The sequence below is a fragment of the Camarhynchus parvulus genome, chromosome 8 (genome assembly GCF_901933205.1).
Source record: "Camarhynchus parvulus chromosome 8, STF_HiC, whole genome shotgun sequence".
NCBI lineage: Eukaryota > Metazoa > Chordata > Aves > Passeriformes > Thraupidae > Camarhynchus > Camarhynchus parvulus.
Window position 1 is genome coordinate 10127916 of NC_044578.1, and position 22860 is coordinate 10150775.

General features: G+C 47.7%; 1 protein-coding gene across 2 annotated transcripts in view; it reads right to left on the reverse strand.

Annotated features, from left to right (window-relative positions):
• DMAP1 (DNA methyltransferase 1 associated protein 1) overlaps positions 1 to 18061 on the reverse strand; it is a 30100-nt gene extending 12039 nt beyond the window's left edge. Inside the window, exons 1-8 of one of the 2 annotated variants that reach the window (XM_030953713.1) lie at positions 17992 to 18061; positions 17463 to 17618; positions 14825 to 14916; positions 14233 to 14428; positions 9775 to 9933; positions 8496 to 8663; positions 7362 to 7547; positions 4382 to 4453 (exon numbers count right to left, since the gene is read on the reverse strand). In XM_030953713.1, coding sequence (XP_030809573.1) covers positions 4382 to 4453; positions 7362 to 7547; positions 8496 to 8663; positions 9775 to 9933; positions 14233 to 14428; positions 14825 to 14916; positions 17463 to 17564 — 975 coding nt within the window. In that variant the 5' untranslated portion in view covers positions 17565 to 17618; positions 17992 to 18061. Of the gene's footprint in view, positions 1 to 4381; positions 4454 to 7361; positions 7548 to 8495; positions 8664 to 9774; positions 9934 to 14232; positions 14429 to 14824; positions 14917 to 17462; positions 17619 to 17991 lie in introns of those variants that run through there. The other variant, XM_030953714.1, reaches the window with a different exon arrangement.
• Positions 18062 to 22860: the final 4799 nt, after the last annotated feature.

A 22860-nucleotide genomic window follows, 5' to 3' on the forward strand; every position in this document is an offset into this window, starting at 1 on the left:
ACAAGCACATCTCAGCTAACTAATCCATGGGATGTTCAGACCTGGAAACATAAACTTTCCCCACCTAATAAGGGTGTGCTGATCTCCATGAGATTGATGTCAGAACGCCTTGGAGTGCAATCAATACAAAGCAAATAAATAATTAATTGCTTCAAGTAATTAAATTTATCAAATCCAAATAAGAATAACTGGTATTTTATGGAACTGCTTTCAAAAGCTGAACCTCTGAAGGGACGGTATTGATCACAGGAGGACAGACAGATGTGTCACATGCTCACTGCCAATGAAGTCTGGGTTTGCATTAATGACAGGGAAGGAACAGAAGCCAGGAGCCTCCAGTGCAGGGTAAACAGCCAGCGTGCTTGGCCATGTAATTATTGGTCAGATCAAATACAGAGAATAAACATGTCTAAACACATACATACAACCCCATCCTCCTCTAGAAATATCATTCACCTTGGACTTGCAGGAAGCACTTAGTTCTCACTCCAAGAAAAAAAAAAATGGAAGAACTCACACACATGCTTCCTCACGCAACCACAGTAAATTCTTATTCATTAATCAGTGCTAAAAAAGTGCTCAGAAGGCTACTAAACATTTAAAAGCTGGTGAGTGTGAATATTTGAATCAATGGGTACTAAAGCCATACTTGTAATTTTCCTTCCTTTACTTCTTTCTTAATTTGTTCAACTGGCAAATTGTCTACAAGATCCCAGTTAAGCAGATGGAGTCAGGCTGTTGGCTGGAAGCCTTTTCCGAGGGGAGGAGGCCAGCTTTGAATGACTAAGCTGGAGCATCCCTCAATCCTTTCTGCAGACTGAGAATTCTACAAACATCTTCTCATCACAAGCTTTTGTTTTGTTTCCAGATAAGACACCACTTAAATCAATTCTCTTCCAGTTCCTTTGCTTCCAAACCCATGACAACCGAGCAAGGACACAGATGTACACCTCAACATGCAGGAGTGGGTACAAACACCCACCCTTTTCCATGCATCATCTTCTTTCTTAAGAGCACTGCTGCAACAATTCAACAGCATTATCAAAATTTTAAGTTAAAATCCACTGACAGGGCTGAGAGAGAAGAACTTAAAACACACTGCAGAGATGTTAAATACGCCAAAGTCAAGCGCTCTGAATACAACAAAGTCAAAGACAAAGGTTAAATTTAAAAGAAAGCTGAACATACATGGTACAGAAACACTGTGGTGAAATCAGAACAAATTCAGTTCTGCCCTACTGAAGCAACATCATGCCCAGATCACAAACATTAGTTACTGTTTGTTTGTCTGGATCCTGGAAAAGATCCAAGTTCAACAGTACCCATCTTTCCCTTCCTTCAGGCAGACCCACAGCAAAGTATTCCCTCCTCATAGCTCCCTGCTTTCCCTTTAGTCTTTTCTTCACCTTTCCCTGTTCAAATTCCCTACACATCTCTCTTTTCCTCTGGCTCTTTGGCTGTCTGACCTCCCAGCTGAGCAGAGCTGGTATAACAAGAAGTTTTCCAGAAGCAATGCTTAGGATTAATAACACACTTCTGATGTTATTCTCATAACACTGTTTTACTAACATCAAATGCAAAGGTCTAAAATTCTTCTCAAGAAACTCTTAGAAGGCTCACCCCTTTCCAAACATCTGCTACTGCCCCCTGTTCTCAGTGGCACCAAGGCAATACACTGCCTTGAATTAAGAGGAAGCTTTTCATAATGCCCAGCGTCCCACTGCCTTAGAGAAACTTGCAGTCTGTGCTGTCAGGAGGCAGAGGGAAATCCCATGCAGAGCAAGGGCACGGGGGCTGTGGCCTTCTTTGCCTGTGGCCACAGTCCCATGGAGAACAATGGGAGACTGAGGCCAGTCTGATAGCAGCCAGCTTGTCCAAGTCACTGCAGAAGATTACTCTTCAGCGTCTGCTGAAGGAGAAACTTTCAGTTATGAAGAATAATGGCTCTAAGTGACCATTAATCCTCACAGGGGGAGGAAAAAAACAGTCTTCAAATCCAGCCTGTCCATAAGATTGTGTAAGCTGTAATGACAGGGAATTTGAAGAGCCATGGCTATCGTCATAAAAACTACTGGGAACAAATTAAGTTGAATATGGATTCCTAACTTTTTCTTCAAGGACTCATTTCTATAAATTAATTTTAACTCAGATTTCAGACTAATTGTAAATCCTCAGGAAAAAAAAATCTCTAATCAAAGAGTAAGTGCTATTATCCTGGGGATGATATGGTACATTTTTCACACATGACAGAGGTTGAGCCCTGATCTCACTGCAAAATCCAACTTTACCTAACCACGAAAGGCATAAAGCACAGTAGCAAAGTATGAAACAAAGGAGGAAAACAGAAGCCTTTAGGTGAGGAACTCTTTAGATCTTCAGGCAAAAGAACTTACTGCAGGACAGAACAAGCTTTTAGAAATAATTTTTCAATGTGCTATGGGCAAAACATCTTATGCTGGATGTTGCCAGAGTATGAATTTCCAGCACTTCATTCCAATTCCTCACTTAGTCCTAGTCAGCCTCCACCCTGATCAATTCCACATCACTGGAGATCAGAGGGTTTGCCATATAAATCCCACAAGTAAAATAATTTGGATTAGCATGGACTGTCAACTCCATAACACTTGGCACTTCAGCACCTCTTGCCAGTTCAAAAGGCCTGTACTGACCTCATGTAATTAATTCTCCCCATCATGCATCTCTGAAGCAAGTGAGTCTAATAGGTTCCATTTTAAAAACAGGGAAGGCTTGGATAAGGAAGCCAGGTGACTGGCTAAAAGCCACAAATGAATTCATTTTTCTGGCTTAGAGTTAGGTTTCACAATTCCAAACAGCAAGGTGATGTTTTTTCACCTAGATCAGTGATGAACCATCTTTTTAATTCACAAACCACTGGTAATTCTAAGAACAGCATTTATCTCCTTAAAAAATTCAAGAAGAACATAGAAAGTTGCTCTAGGTCACTCCAGGAGCTTGGATACTGCAGGCTAAAAGTTGCTGAATCAGACTGCCATGCCTCAGCTTAACACTGCATCTTGTGAGCATTAAAGGGAACAGATAAAAGCAAGCAGCACCCATTTTCACGAAGGCTGGGATTTGAATTGCCTGTTTGGCACACAAAAAGGTTGCTGGCTTTGCCAGATGGTTTCATCACTGATACATTATTGCTCAGTTTCTCTTCCAGAGGGGGTAAAAAAATTAGAAAAGATCAACCATTACTTATTAGTTTTCAAAATCCAAATCAATCTCCATAAATTACTCTGTTTATCTTAGTGCTGGAGAACACATCTGCCACGTCTCAATAAATCTCAACACCTGCACTGCAATCTTGCTTGTCTCTGGACTGTGGTTTCCTCAAGGCTGTAGCCCCTCACTCAAACACGTATCCTGCAGATGGTGGCACTGGTACACTGGAGGGGCCCCTCAGCAGTGACCCTGCTGAGGCATCCCACCTCTAACACACACATGCACCAGTACATCAAAGCAGCATGACCCCAAACACATTTCTATTAACAGCCAGCAAGATCTGAAACCAGTCTGATATGAAAAGAACATTCCATAAAAACAGTCTTTTAAATTTATTGTGCCAAGTGAGGATGCCAGGCAAAGAATGCACTTATTCAACTTTGCTACAATAAAGCAATTAATTATTTTTTTTTTTGGCTAGGAAAAAAGCACAAAGTACTTGTATGGGCACACAAGATTTTGATATCAAGACTTCTCTGAAAACATTCAGTTGACCAAGCACGTTTAAGTTACTTGATATCCCAAGACTTGTGGCAAAGAGGCAGGTGTCAAGTCTTGCTGATATAAGAAAGCAATACAAAAACAGCAAGAAAGTTCTTTACTCAGGAGTATCTCTGCAACAGACCAAACATGGGGGCTTTTCCAAAAAATATGTTCTAAGATAATGTAAATAGAAAAGCTAAAAATTCTATGTGTTTGTGTTTCTGGCTTTTTTCAAGACAGAACCTGAACATGCAGTTCTTAATAATCTTAACTAGATAATTTTTAAGGTCCTTTCCAGCCCAAACCACTCCAAAAGAACCTCTCAGCTAGCAACACACATGCTCCAAGAGGCCCATTAGTTCTGGCTGTGAGCTCCGGACTAGAGAGCTCCATTTGGCTCTGTCACAGGTGTCTAACAGCAGAGCAGGCACACTAGTGACAAACTAGTGGCAAGTTCAGGTGCCTCTGCAAGGCAATGAGTTGGCTTCCACAGAGCCAGCATTCCAGGTTTCTGAGTCTCCGCATTTATGGAATTCCTTTCCTATTTTAGAGGCAAGAAGTTGACTTTCTTTAGCTATAAAAGGATGAGGAGAGAGCCAGGCAAAGTGAAAGACATTAACAGAGGTCCCATGGGAACAGGACAAGAGCCTACCCTCTGGCTCCGCAGCGTGACACCTGCAGATTTGAAGTCAGGAAACTTGATGCCAGCAGTCTCAGGAACAGCCTGAAAGAGATTGAAACAGGATGTGTTGATGGAGGAAACACAAGAAACACAACATTTCATATAGAGACTATCTGAAGGGGAAACACCATTTCCTATGACAGAGAACCACCTGCCACGGCCACATGTCAGAGCTGAGGCAAGAGGAAAATCCCGAGCAATGGGATTCAGTGGGAAAATCCCAAGCAATTCATTGAGAAAACTACTCAAGGCATCTTTGGAAAACTCAAACATTTTTGGTCAGTTGGTTTAAATGCACTGCTCTACACAGTGCATCTTAAATCCACCCACACAGAAACCCTGACCCCACATGGTATTTATACATATTTGCAGAGTATCATCCTCATCCGACTTTGACTCATTTCACTGATCAAAACAGCCCAGGACTTCCCTAAATCTTGCCTTTTGACTGTAAACTCTCAAAGGAATGAGCTGAGAAACCTCTGATCTGTACAGACCTGAGGCCACTAATGAGGATGCAAGGACTGCCCCCTCCCAGGGAGGCCCGCTATTCATCCATGTTTTGCCATTTGTCCACTCATTAGACAGTTTTCTTTCTTTCTTCATATTTTAAGCACAGCATTAAAATGCAGCAAAATTCCAAGTTTCTGCTGCTAACAGTAGAGCATTTTGCATTTCAATGAAATGGAAAAAATAAATACAATCTCTTAAAAATCTATGCTGATGAGCAAAGCAAAAGGTGAGCAGACTTTTAAACTATTAAACCAGGCTATCTGTGAAGTGAATGGTGTGGGTTCCCCTGAATGGATCAGCAATACTTATGATTCAAGCTAAGAATAGCCACAACCTCTGCAAAACACATGCACAATTGTGTTTTTCCAAAACCAAGTCACCTCAAATCTCCCCATTTCTTTGGAGGCAGCATTTGCCTTGCTGCTCCCAGATTTCTCTGCAGAGAGGCTCTGCAGCTTGCTCTTTGTTCCAGACAGGGCTGAGACAGCCAGGATGGCCCCAAGATCATAAGAGATGCTGAAGGACAGTAACTCAATTTCTCAAGTTCCCTGCCAATAACTCCCACATCCCTATCAGCTATCTCTAGGTCTTGGTCTTGAGGTGGCACCCTGCAAACCACTCTGCATGGCCAGGCATTAAGATTATTTCAGTTATCTGTTGTCTGTCCTATAAAGAGAGGACCTGGGAAAAGACTCCTAAACATGACCATGAAGGAAAAAGTATTCTCTAACGACCAACAGGGCTAATGAACTTGTAGAGATCACCTTGATCTTTAGTAGGATACAGCCTCCCTGCTTGCCTTATTAGAGACAAACAAGGCTGCAATCAAAAACCAATCCTCTCTGCTTCCTTTGCACAAAGGCTGGCTTCCAAACTCCCTGAACTCTGCCCCTCAGCCTGTTGCTGAACACCCTGACACAAGCAGTGTGGGGAAATCAGCATCACTGCCTCAGCCAAGCCAACTCTGACTTGCATTCAGCAATAAGCAATTAAATGGGTTCTTTTGCCTCATGTGCCTGTACAGCCTGTACATGCTGTAAACGCTTCAACCTCAATTGACTCTTTGCTAAATGATTTTCCTTTGTTGAAATGATGCTGATGCAGCTCCCGATTCAAATTCTTAGTTAAAATGCAATTTTTTTCTTAACATTTCCTGGCTATAGTTGGTAATTGACTCCTAATGGACTCTGTCATGGATGAAATGATGCTACTGCAACAACAGAAACTGCTTCTCTGCCCACCCTGGTGTGCCTATGCACTGCATGCCTGCAGACAGGTCCTAGCCAACATTTAGGGGTGGACTCCCTTGCCTTGGCATCCTCAGCATCTTTCCAGCCCCGTTCTCTAGCCCCCTTTTGTTCATTCCCACCAGGGACAAACTGCTTCCTTTACAGGGAGATATGCCAGCCATGGCTGAGCCTTCCCAGAACAACCCTTTAGGGAACTCAATGCACAAGGTGCCCAGTGGTATTATTCTCATCACACAGCAGGGACACACACAGGACATGACACACCAGAAGAGTGTTTAGAGGATGTGGTGGCCATTAGGCACAATTCAAGCAATAACTGTCTAGAATTCACTGCTTCTCCCCACTCTCCGTACAGAATCTTTTGGAGAAAAATTACTCAAGTACTCTCTGTTCACAAGGTGGAGGGACAGGAATTCCCAGGGACTCGCTGGAAACATCTGAGACTTTTTTAACAGCCCTTTCCTAATAAAGGTGCTGAATTTGGATCAGTCCATGCTGTCCACCTCTTTCCAGTAAGGGAAACTGAGGTGGCACCAAATGTGAACTGAAAGCTGTGTTCTGGGCCCCTTAGACTGCAGCTGAGCTCATGGAGAAATAGCCAATAGCTCCCAGAATACAAGAGTCCCACAGCAGGGCTGCTCTGATCACAGCTGAGGGTCAGGAGAGAGGCATGTACTGAGCTTGGGGAGATGCTGCTGAGATCCAGGAGCTGGGGAGGAAAGGAAAACTTGAACTAGAAAAATAAGGCAGGTGAAAGACAATGGGTTTGTGGGCCAACCCTACACAGCAGTAACAGAATACACTTGGAAGAAGAAGGGAGAGAGATGCTTCTCCTTGCCATGATGCATTAACAGTTGGCATTATTTCATCTCTTTTTTCAGGCAGGGAAAGATAAACAGGACTTAAACCTGCATTTTTCAAATGGGAGAGAGACTGAGAGCACACCGCTTAAACCAGCATTTTTCAAATGGGAGAGAGACTGAGAGCACACCGGGGACTCAGACAATGGCTGCCTTACACCAATCTGCCTTCCAAAGATGTAACCAAAAAACATCTGCCAGAAGGCAGCCAGCAGTTACTCCCACCACCCAGAAAGGGCCTGATACCCATAGGACTGCTGCAGAAAACATTACCCAGCCAGAGCATAAACAGGGTAAAGGGGAAAAAAAAGAAAGATAAATGTTTACAGGCTTCTCTGTCTCTTTCTTCTGTGGCAGCTTCTTCTTGGGAGCCTTGCGCTCAGCACGCCTCTGCTCAGTGGTGGTGTCAGCAGCTGTGATGAGCTTCTGCAGGTCTTGGGTTCTCTTTTCTCTCTCTTTCTTCCTGGTTTCAATTTTACGGAGCTCCTGGATGAGGTATTCTTCTTCTGCCACCTGCAGACCAGAGCACGTCAGGGCAGTCAGAGAGCAGAGGAGGCCTGGCAAGGCAAGGGGGCCATCTACCGATAGCAGCTCTGCCCTGGGCCAGCCCCGGAATGATTTTATGCTCCTGCCTAACTTCTTGGATTTGTAGCGCATGTTACACTCCATAACCTTACCCTGCACCCACGGCAATGCCACTCTACAGCCTGACAGGTACTGTATCACAACATTTATGATGCACCCTTCAACAATCCATAAATTACTAATCCCATCTTCCAGAGATCAAAAGCACAGAAGGGTTAAAAAGCCCAAATATGCTGCAGTTGCAAATACAGTGTTGTGAAAAGAAAAAAACTCCCCTCCCCAGTCATAGCATATAGAACCTAGAGCAGCTATGCCTAGTACTGACACCTGTCAGCGGGGTGAAGAAGCAGAGTAAGTCACATATGGACTTGTCCTTGGAGGGAACTAACTGAAAAGGATGCTCTCCCCAGACTATGGAGAACACACTTTTTTAATCTCTGAACTGTAGGACCATTACATAGCTTCAACACAGAGAAGAACTAAGCATGTAGATTTAGTCTTTGATGCTTTCTGGAAAGATTTTTACTCTCAAATAAATAATTCTCTCTCCATGAAACTCTGGTACTCATGATGACATTGAGAATTTGCTTCTATCAGAGGACTAATAGAGTCAGTGCCATTGAGAAGGTCCTGGCAGTTACCAGAGACCATTACTCTGCTCATGTAGACCCTTCTCCTGGATAGTCAGGTTTCTCAATGACTGTCCTTTTAACCTCCTTAAAGGGACATTAACCCAACAACAAAAGCTGTACTCAGGTGTTGCTTTTTTTCTTGTGCAGCCCTTCTTTACCTTTCCCACCCTCTGGCCTGCATCATATACCTCCTGGTTCAACCTATCAATCTTCTGGAGAAGTGATGCTCTCTTCCCCAAGTTACCTGCTCTGGTGTCCTATTGTAAAGCCTTTCCAGCTGTTCCTTCCTTCGTCTCTCATGGCCAGCATCAAAGACTGGGATTTTTAGGTCTGTGCCTGGAACTGCATGAATGTTTGCCAGCTTGGCACAAATGTGGTAATACCGTTCCTTCAGATCCTCCACTGACCTTTTCTGTGGAAGACATCACAGGATGACAACATTATGGAAGAACTAAGCAAAACCTTGTGCAGCAGCCACCTAAGGACCACAAGGATGTCACATACAGTACAAGAGACAGTGCCTGGGAGGAAGGCCTAGCAGAGACCCTTGCAGTGCCAGGGGAATGACAGGGAAAGAGGAGTTTCTCAGTGAGCTGCAAGAATTAACTGCCACGGGTTCACAGCTACCACTTTAAAAATACCCACCAAAAGATCCAACAGTGCTAAGGGTTCAGAGACAATACAGCACTGGAACATCCCAAGCAGTGAAGATAAAAGGATGCAAGGAGCGTTGAGAGGAGAAAGCCTGCAAGCAGGAAACTGCAACAAATGTGCAGGTCTCTGAGTTGCTCTAGACAATGGTCATTCAAGTCACAGACAAGGTATCAGCAGCATCTACTGCCCACGATTTCATGAACTGAGTTGTGTTCCATTAATCCAAGCCCAAAAGATGTTTGGGGTGCTCAGCTGGGCATACTCTTGTTATTTTACTTTGCTCTTCATGTGAGCATTTCAGAGCATAACAAGGAGCTGTTCTGTAGATGTCACATCATTCCCTATGTCACCAGGAGGCATGGAACCAGTATAGTAGATCAGCAATCATGACACCAGGGTTGCAATTTCAGACCACTGATGGTCCCTGTTCCACAGCAGAGATGATGGAAACCTGCACCATGTCAGACCACAAGTCAGGAGCAGCACCAGGGAGAAGTCCCAGCCCCCAGGGTTTTAGTAGATCCTTCTCCAAGGGCCTAGACTGAAATACAGAACACCTAGCCTGCTCAAATAAACTCCCCAGCTGCCTTATCTTCAAGGAACAACGAGCTGTTCTCCTGGCAGACGCAAACCTTCTAACTTTCTAATAAAACACAACAGGGAATGAGAACAAGTCACAGTGGATTTAATTACAAACAAAGCAAACAGCAATGCCTCGTGCTGGAAATTCAATATTCCTTGCCGCCAATAATTCATTCTTTTTCCCTAATTAAGTTGATATAAAGGGTAATTTGGTCTTTCAAGTGCAGAAAACCCTGCCCATGCCACAGCAGCAGGTTGCTTGCAGCAGCTTGGCCCTCAGGACTCACCTTGAACTGCTGGTGATCGTAGCGGTCATGAATGACTACAAAGCGCAGATCAAAGCGCCGAGCCAGGTCGAAGAGATGGTCTGTCTCAGCTTTGGTCCACGCGTCGTCGTGGAGATACATCTGGTACTCCTGCTCTGAGTATGCAGGAACCTGCACTGTCTGTGGAGAGAGAGAAAACCATGGTAGCTCTCGTGCAGCACTACCCTCCTCACTGCCAAGATACCTGAGCCAAGAGCATGAGCACAGCACTGACAGGAGGGGGCTGCCAAGACCCTGAGCAACGAGTCCTGATAGGAAACATGATGAGCAGGAAGAGGACTTGAAATGGAGCAATGTGTGATCCCAAGGCCATAATGTGACATCCAGGGAAGCCTACCAGGAGGCTGAAACCTGTTTCAAATGGTTTACACAGGCAGAGGTCAGCAACCCACATCCTGACTATGGGTTTCAAAATTTCAGGCTAACATGACAGTGAAGCCAAGATTCAGGCAGCCTCCCTGCATTCCTCCCATACAGCAAAACCAATACCTTGGCACAAAGTGCTCTGACAGTTGACTCTTGGGTTAGGACATGCTCACTTGTACAGGAAGAACAGGAAAGGCAAGGGGCAGTAATCCCCAGCCTTTAGCACACCTGCTTTGATACTCAGACTACTTCTTTCATGTTTGGTGCAGACAGTATCATGAAGATCTGAAAGACTGTGTACTGTACAACTGAAGGCCATAAACCTGGCAAATAACTTTGTCCCTCCCTTTCCCACAGATCTTTTCCCCAGCAGAATGACAGAGCCAAATGACAGTACAACTCTCACAGTGTCCCGGTGCCTAAAGGACCAAGCCCACACTCCTGTCCCCAGCCTGGGCCTGCTCTGCAAGGCCTCTATCCAGAGCACAAGTATCACATGAGTACTAAAGAAACAGCAAAAATATTTACTACATTAGGGGAAATCCTAGCATGTGGTAAAGCAAAAGTGTAAATAACCCTGTGCTTTCCTCCCTTATTGCCTCTCACTCCTTCCTGCAGCAACACTTTGCTCAGCCTGAGGAGGTCCTGCCTCCAGAAGAAAACAGTGTGCATGCAAGCAGGTGTGCCGCAACACCACTGTGGTTTTGTGTCCTGTCATCAGGAAAGTCATCCTCATGAACTCCCTACAGCTCAGAGGAGCATTTCTGAGCCTCCAAGTAACAGCTTCTTTAGGTCTACTGCCCTTCCTCTATCACTTAGACACAGAAATTCAAAGGTGAAGCAGATCTCTTGGGGATGCACTGAACCCCAACATTCAAGTACCACCTCCAACAGGAGCAAAGCCATCTTACCAGACACTGTAAGGATGTCCCATGCACATCATGAAACAAAATAATTTCTAGAGGAGAGCACACACACATGAGAAGAGCCAGCAGGGCCCTCTGCAGTGGATAGAAGGGAAGGTGGCAGATGCCTCATCAGACAACAGAATGTGATAAGAGCAAAGACACTTCCAAAACACTTCCTCAGCCCCATTCATGGCTGCTCAGGTGAGAACCCCTGAAAGAAATCAGAAGATGGGAGCAGATGGAAAGCTTGAGCCAACCACGGGCTGACAATACATTCAAATGTAACATAACCACGAAAAGGCAAATATGATCGATCCCCAGAGAGGGATTTCCAGCAGAAACTGGCAGTGTTTCAACTGCACAACAAGAATACTGGCAGGAATACCAACTCCAACACTACTGATCCCTGGTCAGGAGAGATGCACTGAAATGGAAACAAGTACAGAGAAGAGCATGAGTAATGGGGTGGTGAGCCTGTCTTCCTACAGCAGACTGGAAGAGAACACAGCCTAGCAAAGGAAGTCTGAAGGAGAATCTGACTGCAGGCTTCAAGTATGTTAGATGAAATGAAAGGAACACTCATGGGAAGAAAAGAACAACTGAAATAAGAACAAAGAAATTGACTTGCAAAGAAATGGCAATTTAACATGGAAAATTTAACCTGGAAATGAAATGGAGCAAAGACAGCCTAGAAGAGCTTCCCAAGGAAGCACAGGGGCAGGAAAAGCCAAGTGCTATTCAAAAGGAACTTGATCAGTTTATGAAAGGGACTAGATTGTGGGAGGACCTGAAAGAGCCAAGAGGAGGATTCAATGGCCCAGAAAACCTCTCTCAGTCCAACATTTCCCACTATAAATTCACAAAATTATGAGTATTAAATTAGCTGAAACTGCTCAGGATCCTGGAGCCACAAGACAGCTCAGTGAAAACATCAGCACAATGCCTAATAGAGGTAAAAATTCAAACTGAACAGTAAAAATTATGAGAAAAATAGAGAAAAACAGCCCACATAAATCCACCATGCTCTTGTAAGTGGAACACTCACTCCTAGTCCACACAAGTTAAAAGAAAGGATATTTGAGAACAAGAGAGTGCACAGGAGGGCATGTCACATTACAGAGAACACCGTACACAGCAAGGACAATTTACTACATCATGTAACACAAGATCTCCGAGGGACTAAACCTCAAGGCAGCAGTTTGAAATGAGCAGAGGAAGCACCTTTGCACATCACACAAAATTAACTTGAAGAACTCATTAGCATGGGTTACTCACGAAGAAGCTTTCTGCCCTGAATGTACCTAGCAAGAATTATTAAACACAAATTTCAAATTAAGAAATCCTTAAGCTAAAGACCACCAGAAAATAGGAAAATATGTATTTGCCCCATTCTCGTACTCTTTCACTAAGCCTTTATTGATGGTAGTCAAAAAAAACCAGTATTGGCTGAGAGAGGGCTTTGCTCTGACACCAGCAAAGCTGCTTTTATACTCCTATTTCACAGCCTGAAACAAGGCTCAGTGTACATGGTGAAACCCAAGTTCACATTTTGGATCTCACAACAAAGAGGAGGGAATTGTACTGGAGACTGGCAGCACAGAGAAAAGGGAAAGTAACTGAGCAGTGACCCAGGAGCTTGGTTAAAGAGCTTGAGTGACCAACAGGACAGTCTACACAGGAAAACAGGCTCATGCCAAGGGGAGAGAAAGATTCAGGCAGAGGTATCAAGTATGTGAGAAGAAACACACAAGAGTCTGGAAAAGTAAGTAAATTTCCTCTGATAAAGCAAATATCTGCAAAACTCTTCATCAGTGCCTTCAACTTTCTCAACTACAGCACCACAAGGGTAACGACTTGCTCCTGATATTAGGTAATTGTGCATTTGCAGATGGCAGAGGTCTGTACCACTAATCTAAAGGTTACAGCCTTGCTGAAGGCTCTTCTGTCAGCTCACAGTACCTGATAAAGTTAAGGAAACGAGAATCATGTAATTAAAACACCCAGATGTGATGTGTGGCCCCCTCTGATAAACTCAGTTGAACTCAGCCAAAACCAGTTCCAGCAGTAGAGTCTTAGCGACAATTAGCCTCACAAAGTTTCACTCAGACAGCTAGGTAGGTGCCTCGACTAAGTGAGTCATACTTCAGACTTCCACCCCAGACATCAGAGAAGAGATACCACAGGAGGCTCTTACCAATGTCCCAGCTACAGGAAAAGCATCAGTCAGAGCTGGAGCATTCTAACATATAAGGTCAACCAACCACTTAACTCTGCAGGAAGCCAAGCTTTGTTAGAGCTGATGCTCTGTGGGTTACAAACTTAAAATATTGTATACGGTTACACACAAGCAGAGCTTTTGTGGAATCATGTTAGCACATGGTTTTCTCACTCTTTCATATTTGCATCATGAAGGGAGTTAAATTACATTACGGAAGCACCCTAACTCTGCTCCTTCCTAGCTCTGGAGGTCCTGACTTTGAAGTATAAATCTTGATGTAGTTTTCTTTGTGCATACACATAAAAGGCACAGCCACTCAAAGCAGATACATCTGGGACAAAAGACAGCAGGAGATTACAACAACACATTGTGACAATTTAATGTAAGATGCAAAGAACAGGGGACTGCACCACACTGATACCACGAGAGCAATTTCAGAGGGAACGCAAAGTAATTCAGCATCTGTGCTGGAATCTGGCCAAGAGGTTCCAAGCCACCTTTTTGGCCATGAAGCTCAAGCCATTTTTTTTCATACTGAGCAAAATAGCAAGATTTCTGACTTTTATGTCTCGCTCAGAATAGAATACCTTTTACTACCCTGAGCCTGTAATCAGGGGGAGAGTGTTGGTCAGGAACAGAGGTAGGTAACACAAGTTCTCCTCACCAAATCCATGACTGCACACCTGAAACACCAGGGTCTCTACCAAGCTCTGACCACATACAAAGCCTGCTTTGCCTGAATGATTTGGAGACATCAGTCCATGGTCACATGCTTGCAGGTCATGCTACAATTCAAAATGCAATTACCAAATTTAACTCAGCCTTCACATGTTGAAAGAATCAACTTCCCGTCTGGACAGCCAAGAAACTGAAGGGTATTTTCCAGCTGCTGTTTATATGCTTTTGTTTGAAAGTGCTCCCACTTACTTTATTAAATCTGGCAAAAGGGTAATCCTTCCCTTCCTCTGCTGCCCTCCTCCAGTGGTAGAACATGGCTCCATCTTTCCTCGCTGGGTTGGTGAAAGGCATCCACTTCCAAGGCCGGACTTTCTTGGAGCCCAGTTTTGCTTTGACTGTTCGATAACCCTGAGTTGTATCGCTTGGCAGCAGCGGAGGTGCATCCCTGTGGTGGAGAAAAGTGCTGGTGATGAGAAGCAAGGAGCAGTCCAAGACAAAACCAAAGAGATTTCAGGCTCAGAACCCTTTTTGCAGATATAAAAGCAGGTGCTACTCCCAGTTGAGATTAAGAAAGAATTAGATACAAAGGCTAAGAGCACTGGCTTGGCTACATTAGACTGTTTGCCTGTATCTAATTAATTTCCTGTATCAAGCAAACCCCTCAAATTTAGAAGAGGGAAAACATACACTGTCCATGACTAAGAGAAGAGCACAAGCATGGGCCAAGCACAAACGGGAATCAATCTGGGAAGCAAGACTGCCACTGGTTTCAAGAGGATGCTGCCCTGCCACCAAAAGCCCACGCCACCCCACAACCTGCACAGATGACATGTGCTCTTACTTTTTGTCAGAATAGAGAAGTGCATAAACTTCTCGGTGCATTCCTTCTGGCCTCTTAAATGTCAATGTCTCTGAGGATTTCTTGGATTTTTTCTGAAACAAAAAAAATCACATTTTAGATTCAGAAGCAGAAATTCCTGAGGGAACATTAAAACTGTATAACCTGGTGCCCTGTGATGGTTTTTACTTTTATCTGGTTTTGGACACCTTGAATTTCTCCAGGAAAGTGCCTATTCCTGCTGGAAGACACTGACAGACAAAATGTACCCACTTTCAGTGATCGGGCTCACCAGTACCCACATTTGCTCTTGCTGATAACACACTTAAATTCCAAGCTGAACATCTGGCTGTAGATTGCAGGGGCTGGTGCATTAAGCCCTTCCTTACTAGGCAAGCATTGTCCTCAGAGGTATTAATGCATTTAATTACGTGATTCTATACCTTTTCAAGTAAGAAATGCCTTCCCAGCTTTTTATCGTTTTTGTCACTTTGTTCTGCAGCAGCTTCAGTTTTTACCATCTGTGATTACACCCCTGCAGTAGCCCCTTGGCAAAACAGCCAGTGTCACCTACCAAAGTTCTCTGGTCCCCAAAATTCTGCTCTCCTATTTACACAGCAAACAAATTTTTTGACAGTTTCCTCATAAGAGGAATTAATGTACACAACTCAACCTGGCCCTTAAACCATTGACAGAACTGATGGTCTCTAAGACACAGCCCAACTCATACCCATATACAAGTTTATCAGTAATCAACTGTATCAGGTGATCAGCTTGGGATTCAGGTAGGTACAGTGACAGCCACACTAAGAAGTTACACTTTATTTAAGAGGGAATAGTTTACTGAGCATTTGGTCTAACTCTACTATCTTTATAACTGCTACCCCGGACACTACTATTACATACTTGCTTACTATATCATGACCAAATTTTAAATTAGAATATTTTTCAGTAGTAAAACTAACATTGCATCATAAATTGTGCTAAATCCATACAGTCACCTTTATCAAGCAAATTCAAGATTCCGCTGAAAAAATAAGTCTCTGTCATCTTGGACTACAACTACTTTCCATAAAACTTCATGACAGACATGCATTATATCAGCACCTTTTCATCCCTAATCAAGCACCTCTCTCCTACTGTGTCCATCACTTTGACCAGCAGCAATGTAAGGCCAACCAAGGCAGTTACCCACAGGTCACCACACACCCTGTATGAACACAGGCTTCTGGAATTCCCCCAAAGTTCCCAGATTTATTAAAAGTTAATATCAGAAGGCCAGAGATCAGCTCAGCCAACCCTTTTAGGAGTTGAGAACAAACTACTTGGTCATGCTGATTTAAATGTTTTTATGCCTAGTAATTTTTATTTTAACATTCTCAGTCACTAATGGACTGGAAAGTACTTCATGGTTCTCTTGTGATTTCAAGACATCAATCTGTTTCTTTTCTAATTGAGAACAGATCTATTTCCTGAGTGAGAGCTGCACTGTTATTAGCAACTTTGCACTCTCCATGTGATAACAGCTTGCACCTTTGGTTTGGCTTAATTTCTGTACTTTGCAGAAATTCAGAATGTTTTGTTCAATCCCTCCTGCATGCCTCCCAGAACTTTTCACTGCACTTTCCCTTCCTCTCTCTTCCCATTACAGTAAACTCGAGGAGAAAACCATCTTGGTCCCTGCTCCAAAGAGACAGCCAGCAACCAGTACTCCTTTGGCTCTCTGCTGCCTAACACACAAACACATTTAAATCAAAGAACTCACAACTCCAAACACTCAGGGGCAACACTCAGGCTGAAGCCAGCCATCAGGCTGCTCACCAGACACTGTTCACCAACACAGCCCATGACCAGCAATTTCAACATTTCAGCCTTTAAATGACTGGAACTCACTGATTTTCCATTACACTGATTATACTGTGTGCCCTAGCAGGGCAGTGAAACCACAGTGCTTCTTTTCAGACACAAATGTTTCAGTTTTGTTTTGATTTTTTCCCCAGATACAAAGGCTTTACTTCGAATCAGGCCATCTCTGTACCAGAGAGCTCCCTGGGCTCATTTCAAAGCACCTCCACATCTCATAATTACTCCTAAGTCGACCATCCCAACACCTTGCAAAACATGGGACGCCCATGACCTTGCCCAAATTTAAAACACAGAAGACAACAAGATACTGTAGCACTTTACCACACAGAATGCAGCACATCATGTCACACATCCTTAACAGAGCTTACTAACTTGCCATATTCCCCCAGGCAATGCATCCCAGTTGCCCCAAACCCCAGCCACACACCTTCCCCACACATGTTGGAAGACTTCTGTCATTCAGTCGACTCAGACAGTATTTTCTTTCCTCTAAAACAAGACTGTGTTGTATTACTTCTATTTATTTTGGGGCTAGATACTTCACAAAATGAGAGTTTTAGAGACAGCTGAGAACGTCCTGGGGCCTGGCCAGCTCAGCAGGACACAACTTACCCAGTTCCAGCTTAAACCCCACACCAGATGCCACGGCACAGGTAACTAAGAAGGTACACGCTTTAATTCCATCCTTTCTTCCAATATTCACCCCAAACACCACATGCAAGGTCAGCGAGTGCCTGGAAATCACTCAGCAGCCCCTCGGGGCACTGCAGTTCACCTTATCCGAGTTGATGATGTCCTTTTTGTTGATGGTGCCCGTGTTCTCTGACTCCACGCCTCCCAGCTCCAGGATGTCCCGTACATCTGCCCCAGTCGCCATGTCTCCGCCTGCCCTCTGGCCTTCTCTGCGCCGTCCTGTCCGTCCCCTCCAGCTCTGGGAGGGCGGGAAACCGGGGGTCGGGGGTTAACTCCCGCGGGGGTGTCCCGGACCCATACAAACACGCGTGGGTGCGTGTGTATACACATACCCGCACGTATATCCGCGCACACACACGCGTATCCATGCACACGCACACTCACACACTTATATCTACATAGACACACACCCCCCTCGGCCGCCTCCCATCCCCCCGCCAGGCCCAACAACGGGGCCTTGCACCCGGCGGGTCCCGGGGGTTCCGCACGCCGCGCCCGCGGCCCGCAGCGCCGCGGGGGGATCCCGGGAGGCCCGCGGGAGGGCGTGCGAGACGCGGCGCTCCCCCGCGCGGCCGCGGCCGCCCTGCTCCGAGCGGGACCCGCGCACCCACCGGCGCCGGCTCCGCGGCCACCGGGACGTGCGGCGCATACGGCGGCCCGGGCAGCGCCGCTTCCGCTCCCGCCAAGAAGCGCCCGGAAGTGCCCGGAGCGCTTTGGGGGACGCACCACTCGGGGATGAGGGTGAAGGCTGGCGGGTTCGAGTCCCGCTCCTGGCAGGTCGTGGCCGCCCTGCCCGAGGCCGCCGGTACTGCTGTTCCCGCGGGCCCGCGGTAGCGCCCGGCCCCAGCCGGGTCCCGGCACCCCTCGCCCCGCTCAGGGCGCACAGCCCGCCGGAGGCGCAGCTCGCTCCCGCGCCAGGAGGTGGCAGCACCGCCGCGCCCGACCGGCGCCTCCGAGCCCGGCCCGCGCGGCGGGGAGGGGGCGCCGCGAACGCGCTCGTCGCGCCCACCGTGCCCCCAGCTGCCGCGACCCCCTTCCCTCGGGGACTCTGAGATGGTCGCTGCTGTCCCGAGGTCCAAGGGCTGACTCTGGTTTCTCATCAGGAGTTTTCCAGTCTCCTTTCCCGAGGCGCTCGCTGGCGGCTTTGCCCTGTCCCGCTCTCCCCGGCAGCCGTGCCAGGGGCCAGCCCGGTGCCAGCCGCTCCTCACGGCACACTGGGGCTGCTCGGGCTGGCTTCGTGTGCCACAGCGTGCGCTCCTCGCCCTCACGCTCTATGCTGCAGAGCCGCAGCGCTCACATGAGGCAGCCTGGAGAGAGTTTTATTAATAAGACTGTCCTGTTTCCTCTTTCCTATGGGAACAAGGAAAGGGGAGAAACCAGTGGTGTGGGGCCAGGAGGGACTTCGGGAAATCACCTTCCTGTGAGATCGAGGCAGGGCACGGCTGCCTGGCAGGGGTTCACCTGAAGCAGATGGTTTCTGCACAGGGCACAGAGATACACTGCGACCTGCCGGCCACCCCAGGAGAGGGGGTGCCTCTAAGGGGAATCTCTTCTCCTTGCAGCCCTGGGATGAGCTGAACCCCACTTGCTCTTGCACTGAATCCCTCAGGGCCAGCCAGGCTGTGCTGAAGTTACCACCATTTCCATCCTGCTGGTGAGCCCGTCCCACGAGGATTGGCACATCACCTCTGTACCAGGGCCCAAACAAAGCCCGTGTGCCACAATGGGAACTGGTGACACTCCCAGAGTACCATCTGTTGTCCCCAGAAATAATTTAATCCCTTTTCCACACTACCAGGGATGGCTTTTAGCACCCTTCCCACAAGGACAGAGCTGATCCTGAGGTTTTGCCTGCCCTATTTGCTCTCAGCTCTGCCTCATCTACCAAAGTCTTCCCCATCAGCGTGTGTGGACATTGCTAATAATTTCTAGCACATTTCCTAGCTCTCTTGCCACAGGTGGCCTGGAAGTGGGGTCCACACACCCCCAAGGTGGGTTTGCAGAAGGAGACAAGGCTTTCCCAACTTTTGCAGTCTCTGCCTGCCGGCAGTGCGGCTTCATGGAGAGCTTTGTAAGACCAAAAAAAGGGGCCTCTCTTTTTGCCACACGTTGTTCGGTTGTTCACAGTCGTTCATCCTGTTAAAACGGCACTTAAAGAAAACAAAAACCAGTTCCAAAAAAAATAAAGCCTTGAGACAGATGGGGCCATTCAGCGCTGGTTTTTGATTATATCTCCCACTTGTTGGCCTGCCTCCCCCACACCTCTGTGAGCCTCGGGAGCTGTGTCCCACCTGGAGCTGTATGGACCCGCAGGTGAAACGCATTAGCCCGGTGCTTCTGCTAATGGGCTCATCAGCGGAGCAATTAGCACTGCTTCAGGGGGGCCTGCAGTTATTGTTTCTGGCCTGGAGTTATTGTTAATGGCCACTGCATCCCAAAGCTAGCACAGAGCAAAGGGGAAAGGCTGAGTCACGTACTTGGTCCGTCATTGAGTCCTGTACTGGGACTGTGCCCACACCTGACCACCAAGGTCCTGCCTCGCCAGGGCACAGGGAGTAAGGAGGCAATGCAGGGAATCAGGGAAAGCCAGCAGCGACGGGGAGCCCAGTGCTTCTGTGCCCTGGAACTCTGGCATCACTGTCCTGGCACTGCAACACCATCACCCACTCCAGCTGTCCTGGATACCAGGGATGTCCAGGGTACCAAGCCTGGGTGATCTGCCACCAAGCAACTGGGGGAGAGATGTGCCCCCAGATTTAGCCCTGCCAGGAAGGTTCCCTCCAGGCCAGCTCCTCACCCACCTGGGGAAGGATGAACCTCAGGCCCTTTACCCCTGCCCTGGGTGCCAGGCATGACCCAAGGTGGCCCCAGGCCAGAGGTGTGCGTGCCTTGACCAGGGCTCAGGGTGTGTGTGTCTCCCAGCCTGGCACCAGCGGAGGAGGACAAGTGCAAACACTGTGGCCAGTGCGGCAGGAGAAGGTTATCTGGGGCCCGGCAGTGGAAAAACTCTCGGTGTGTGACTAAGGCACAACAGCGCCAGGTGTGGGTCCAGGCAGGGCAAGGGAGCCGGGAGTTATCGCTTCCCCGTGGGCTCAGGTGCCTGAAGCCAAATGTTTCCTAAGGGTGCGGTGACAGCCGCAGCCCCGTTATCGTGGCACCTGGGCCACCCCAAGCAGCATGGACACGGGGACAGGTTGCTGGACCTTCCCCCCATGGCAGGGATGGGGCACTTCCCACTGCTCCTCCAATGGGAGACTCAAGCCCTGGGAGCAGACTTCAGCAGGGACACCTTTGTCCTAGGGACCCAAGCTCTGGCCTCATGGTGAGGAACGGTCTGTGTCAGCCTGTCCAAGCACCCCCGAATTATCCTCCCACCCTGGAGCACCTAGGCTGCATCCCACCCACAGCACTCTGGTCCCCTACCCAGCTCTGCACTGTCCCCATGGACCACAGCATCCTGAAGGTCAAGCCCTAGCTAAGGAACCCTCAAATCTGCAATACTCCTTCTCCCTATGGATCAACAATCCCAGACCAGCTGTGGGACCTGTTGGCTGTAGCATGGGGGATTCCCATGAACCGCGTCATCCCCAGACAACAGAAACCCACTCAAGCTTCCCATTCACCTCTCCCCAGCTCTGAAGACCCCAGGGCCCTGCTCCAACTGGCAGGTGCCAGGCCATACTGTGGCCATGATTCACACTTCTGCTGGGAGGTGTTTCTCCATACCTTGCTCCTCCCCTTACTCCCTTGCCTCCTCATTGGACCAGGTCAGCTGTACTCCAAAACCATGGGGCTTAAGAGTTACAGAAGTTTCAGGGAGCTCTGCACAGTTCCCAGGGTCCTTTTTGACAGGAAGTGACCAAGGTGGAAAAGAAAGGGAGGGAGACATGGCCTAGCTTAGGGTTCTCCAGCTGACTGCAGGTGCACGCACCACAGGGATTGCACCCCAGCCATGCCTCTCTCAGTGCTGCCAAAGGTGTTTTCTTGCTGCCCTCATTACTTTGCCTGGCAGGTTTTGCTGGGGACAGGACTAGCTTCCCTTCTCCAATGGAGAGTGTGTCTTGGCCTAGGCATTGGAAGAGGGTGTTTTTTATTAACAAATTAACCGTAATTGTCTTTTCCACTACAGCCACTCCTCCTCAGTCATGCAGTGGTGATTCCCAGCATTGCTGGTCCATTTGACTGCCGTGCCCCATTATGTGCCTGAAGGAGTGCCTTGCCCCAGGCACAGGGGAGCAAACCCAGAGCAGCTCTGTTTGGAGGAGCCAAAGCACCTTCCCCTGCTCTTGCCTCCCCGTGTAGGCAGTGGCAGCAGAGCCGGACCTCACTCCTGCCCTGGCACGGCAATGATGAAAGGCGAGAAAGAACTGGTTTGTGCTCTGATCTCAGAGCTGAGCCTCAAACAGCCGTGAACCGTCACTCCAGCTCCCAGGATGCTTAGGGAGGACAGGACAGCAGAGCCAGCCTTTCCAGTGGGACAGGATGGTTGGAGAAATTCATCGTTCCCCTGGAAATAAAAATAATAATCATAATAAAAACACAAAGCCAGAGATTACTTATACGCACACAAACACGCAGGCACGCACTCTCCCCATCTGGCTTTGCCAGCCTGACTCATCGCTAATTCAAACAGCCCACACCTTTCCCTCTCCCTCCATGTGACATTTTGAACAAGTTTCCAGGGAAGAGGCAGAAGTTTCGCCCCAGCTATCCCCTGGCATTGTAGCTTTGTCCTTGGGTTCTGGTGGTCCCAGGAACAAGACACCCCCAGTACCTCATCACAGACCACATGTCCCAGCAGGTACCCCTGCACAAGTACCTCAGAAAGTGGGGCAAGCAGAGGGTGGAGACAGCAGTGGAAAGGACAAGTGATTGAGCCTGACGGATCTGTGACACCTGTGGATGCAGCCCCGTGGTCCTGATCTCAGGCCTAAAGGCAGAACATGATGTCCCAAGCTGCTGCCACCCTGCCTGGAATCGCCCATGCTTTTGTACCTGCTCAACGACAGACCACAGGGGTGGGTGCTGGTCCCAGAACAAAGAGCCCAACACCAAAATATTAGCCACTCCTCAGAGGAACATCAGACCTGCTCTGCCATTCCTATCTAGTGAGAAAGAGTGGGATCAGCCCAGCTACATCCCACTTCCACTTGTAGGGCAAGCAGCCCCAGGACACTCTCCAGCCCTGACCAGCCACTGGGGGTTGCAGGGATGAGCAGGAGGAGGGAGCCACTGCCACCACCACCCTGGGCCAGGGCATCATACAGCTTGTGCGCTCCCTGCACTGCCAGCATGGTGTCAGGTCTGGACAAGTTCCTGCCTTCAGAGGGATTCGTGCATCACAGGTAATCAGCTGTGGGAGGGAGGGAGGGATGGAGCCAGACCTGCTTGCTGAGCTCGGGACCTGCCAGCATGCTTGTGCTGAGTCACCACCTATTAACGCAGGGAAACCTCAGCACCTGAACCCCGCCAAGCTGCCA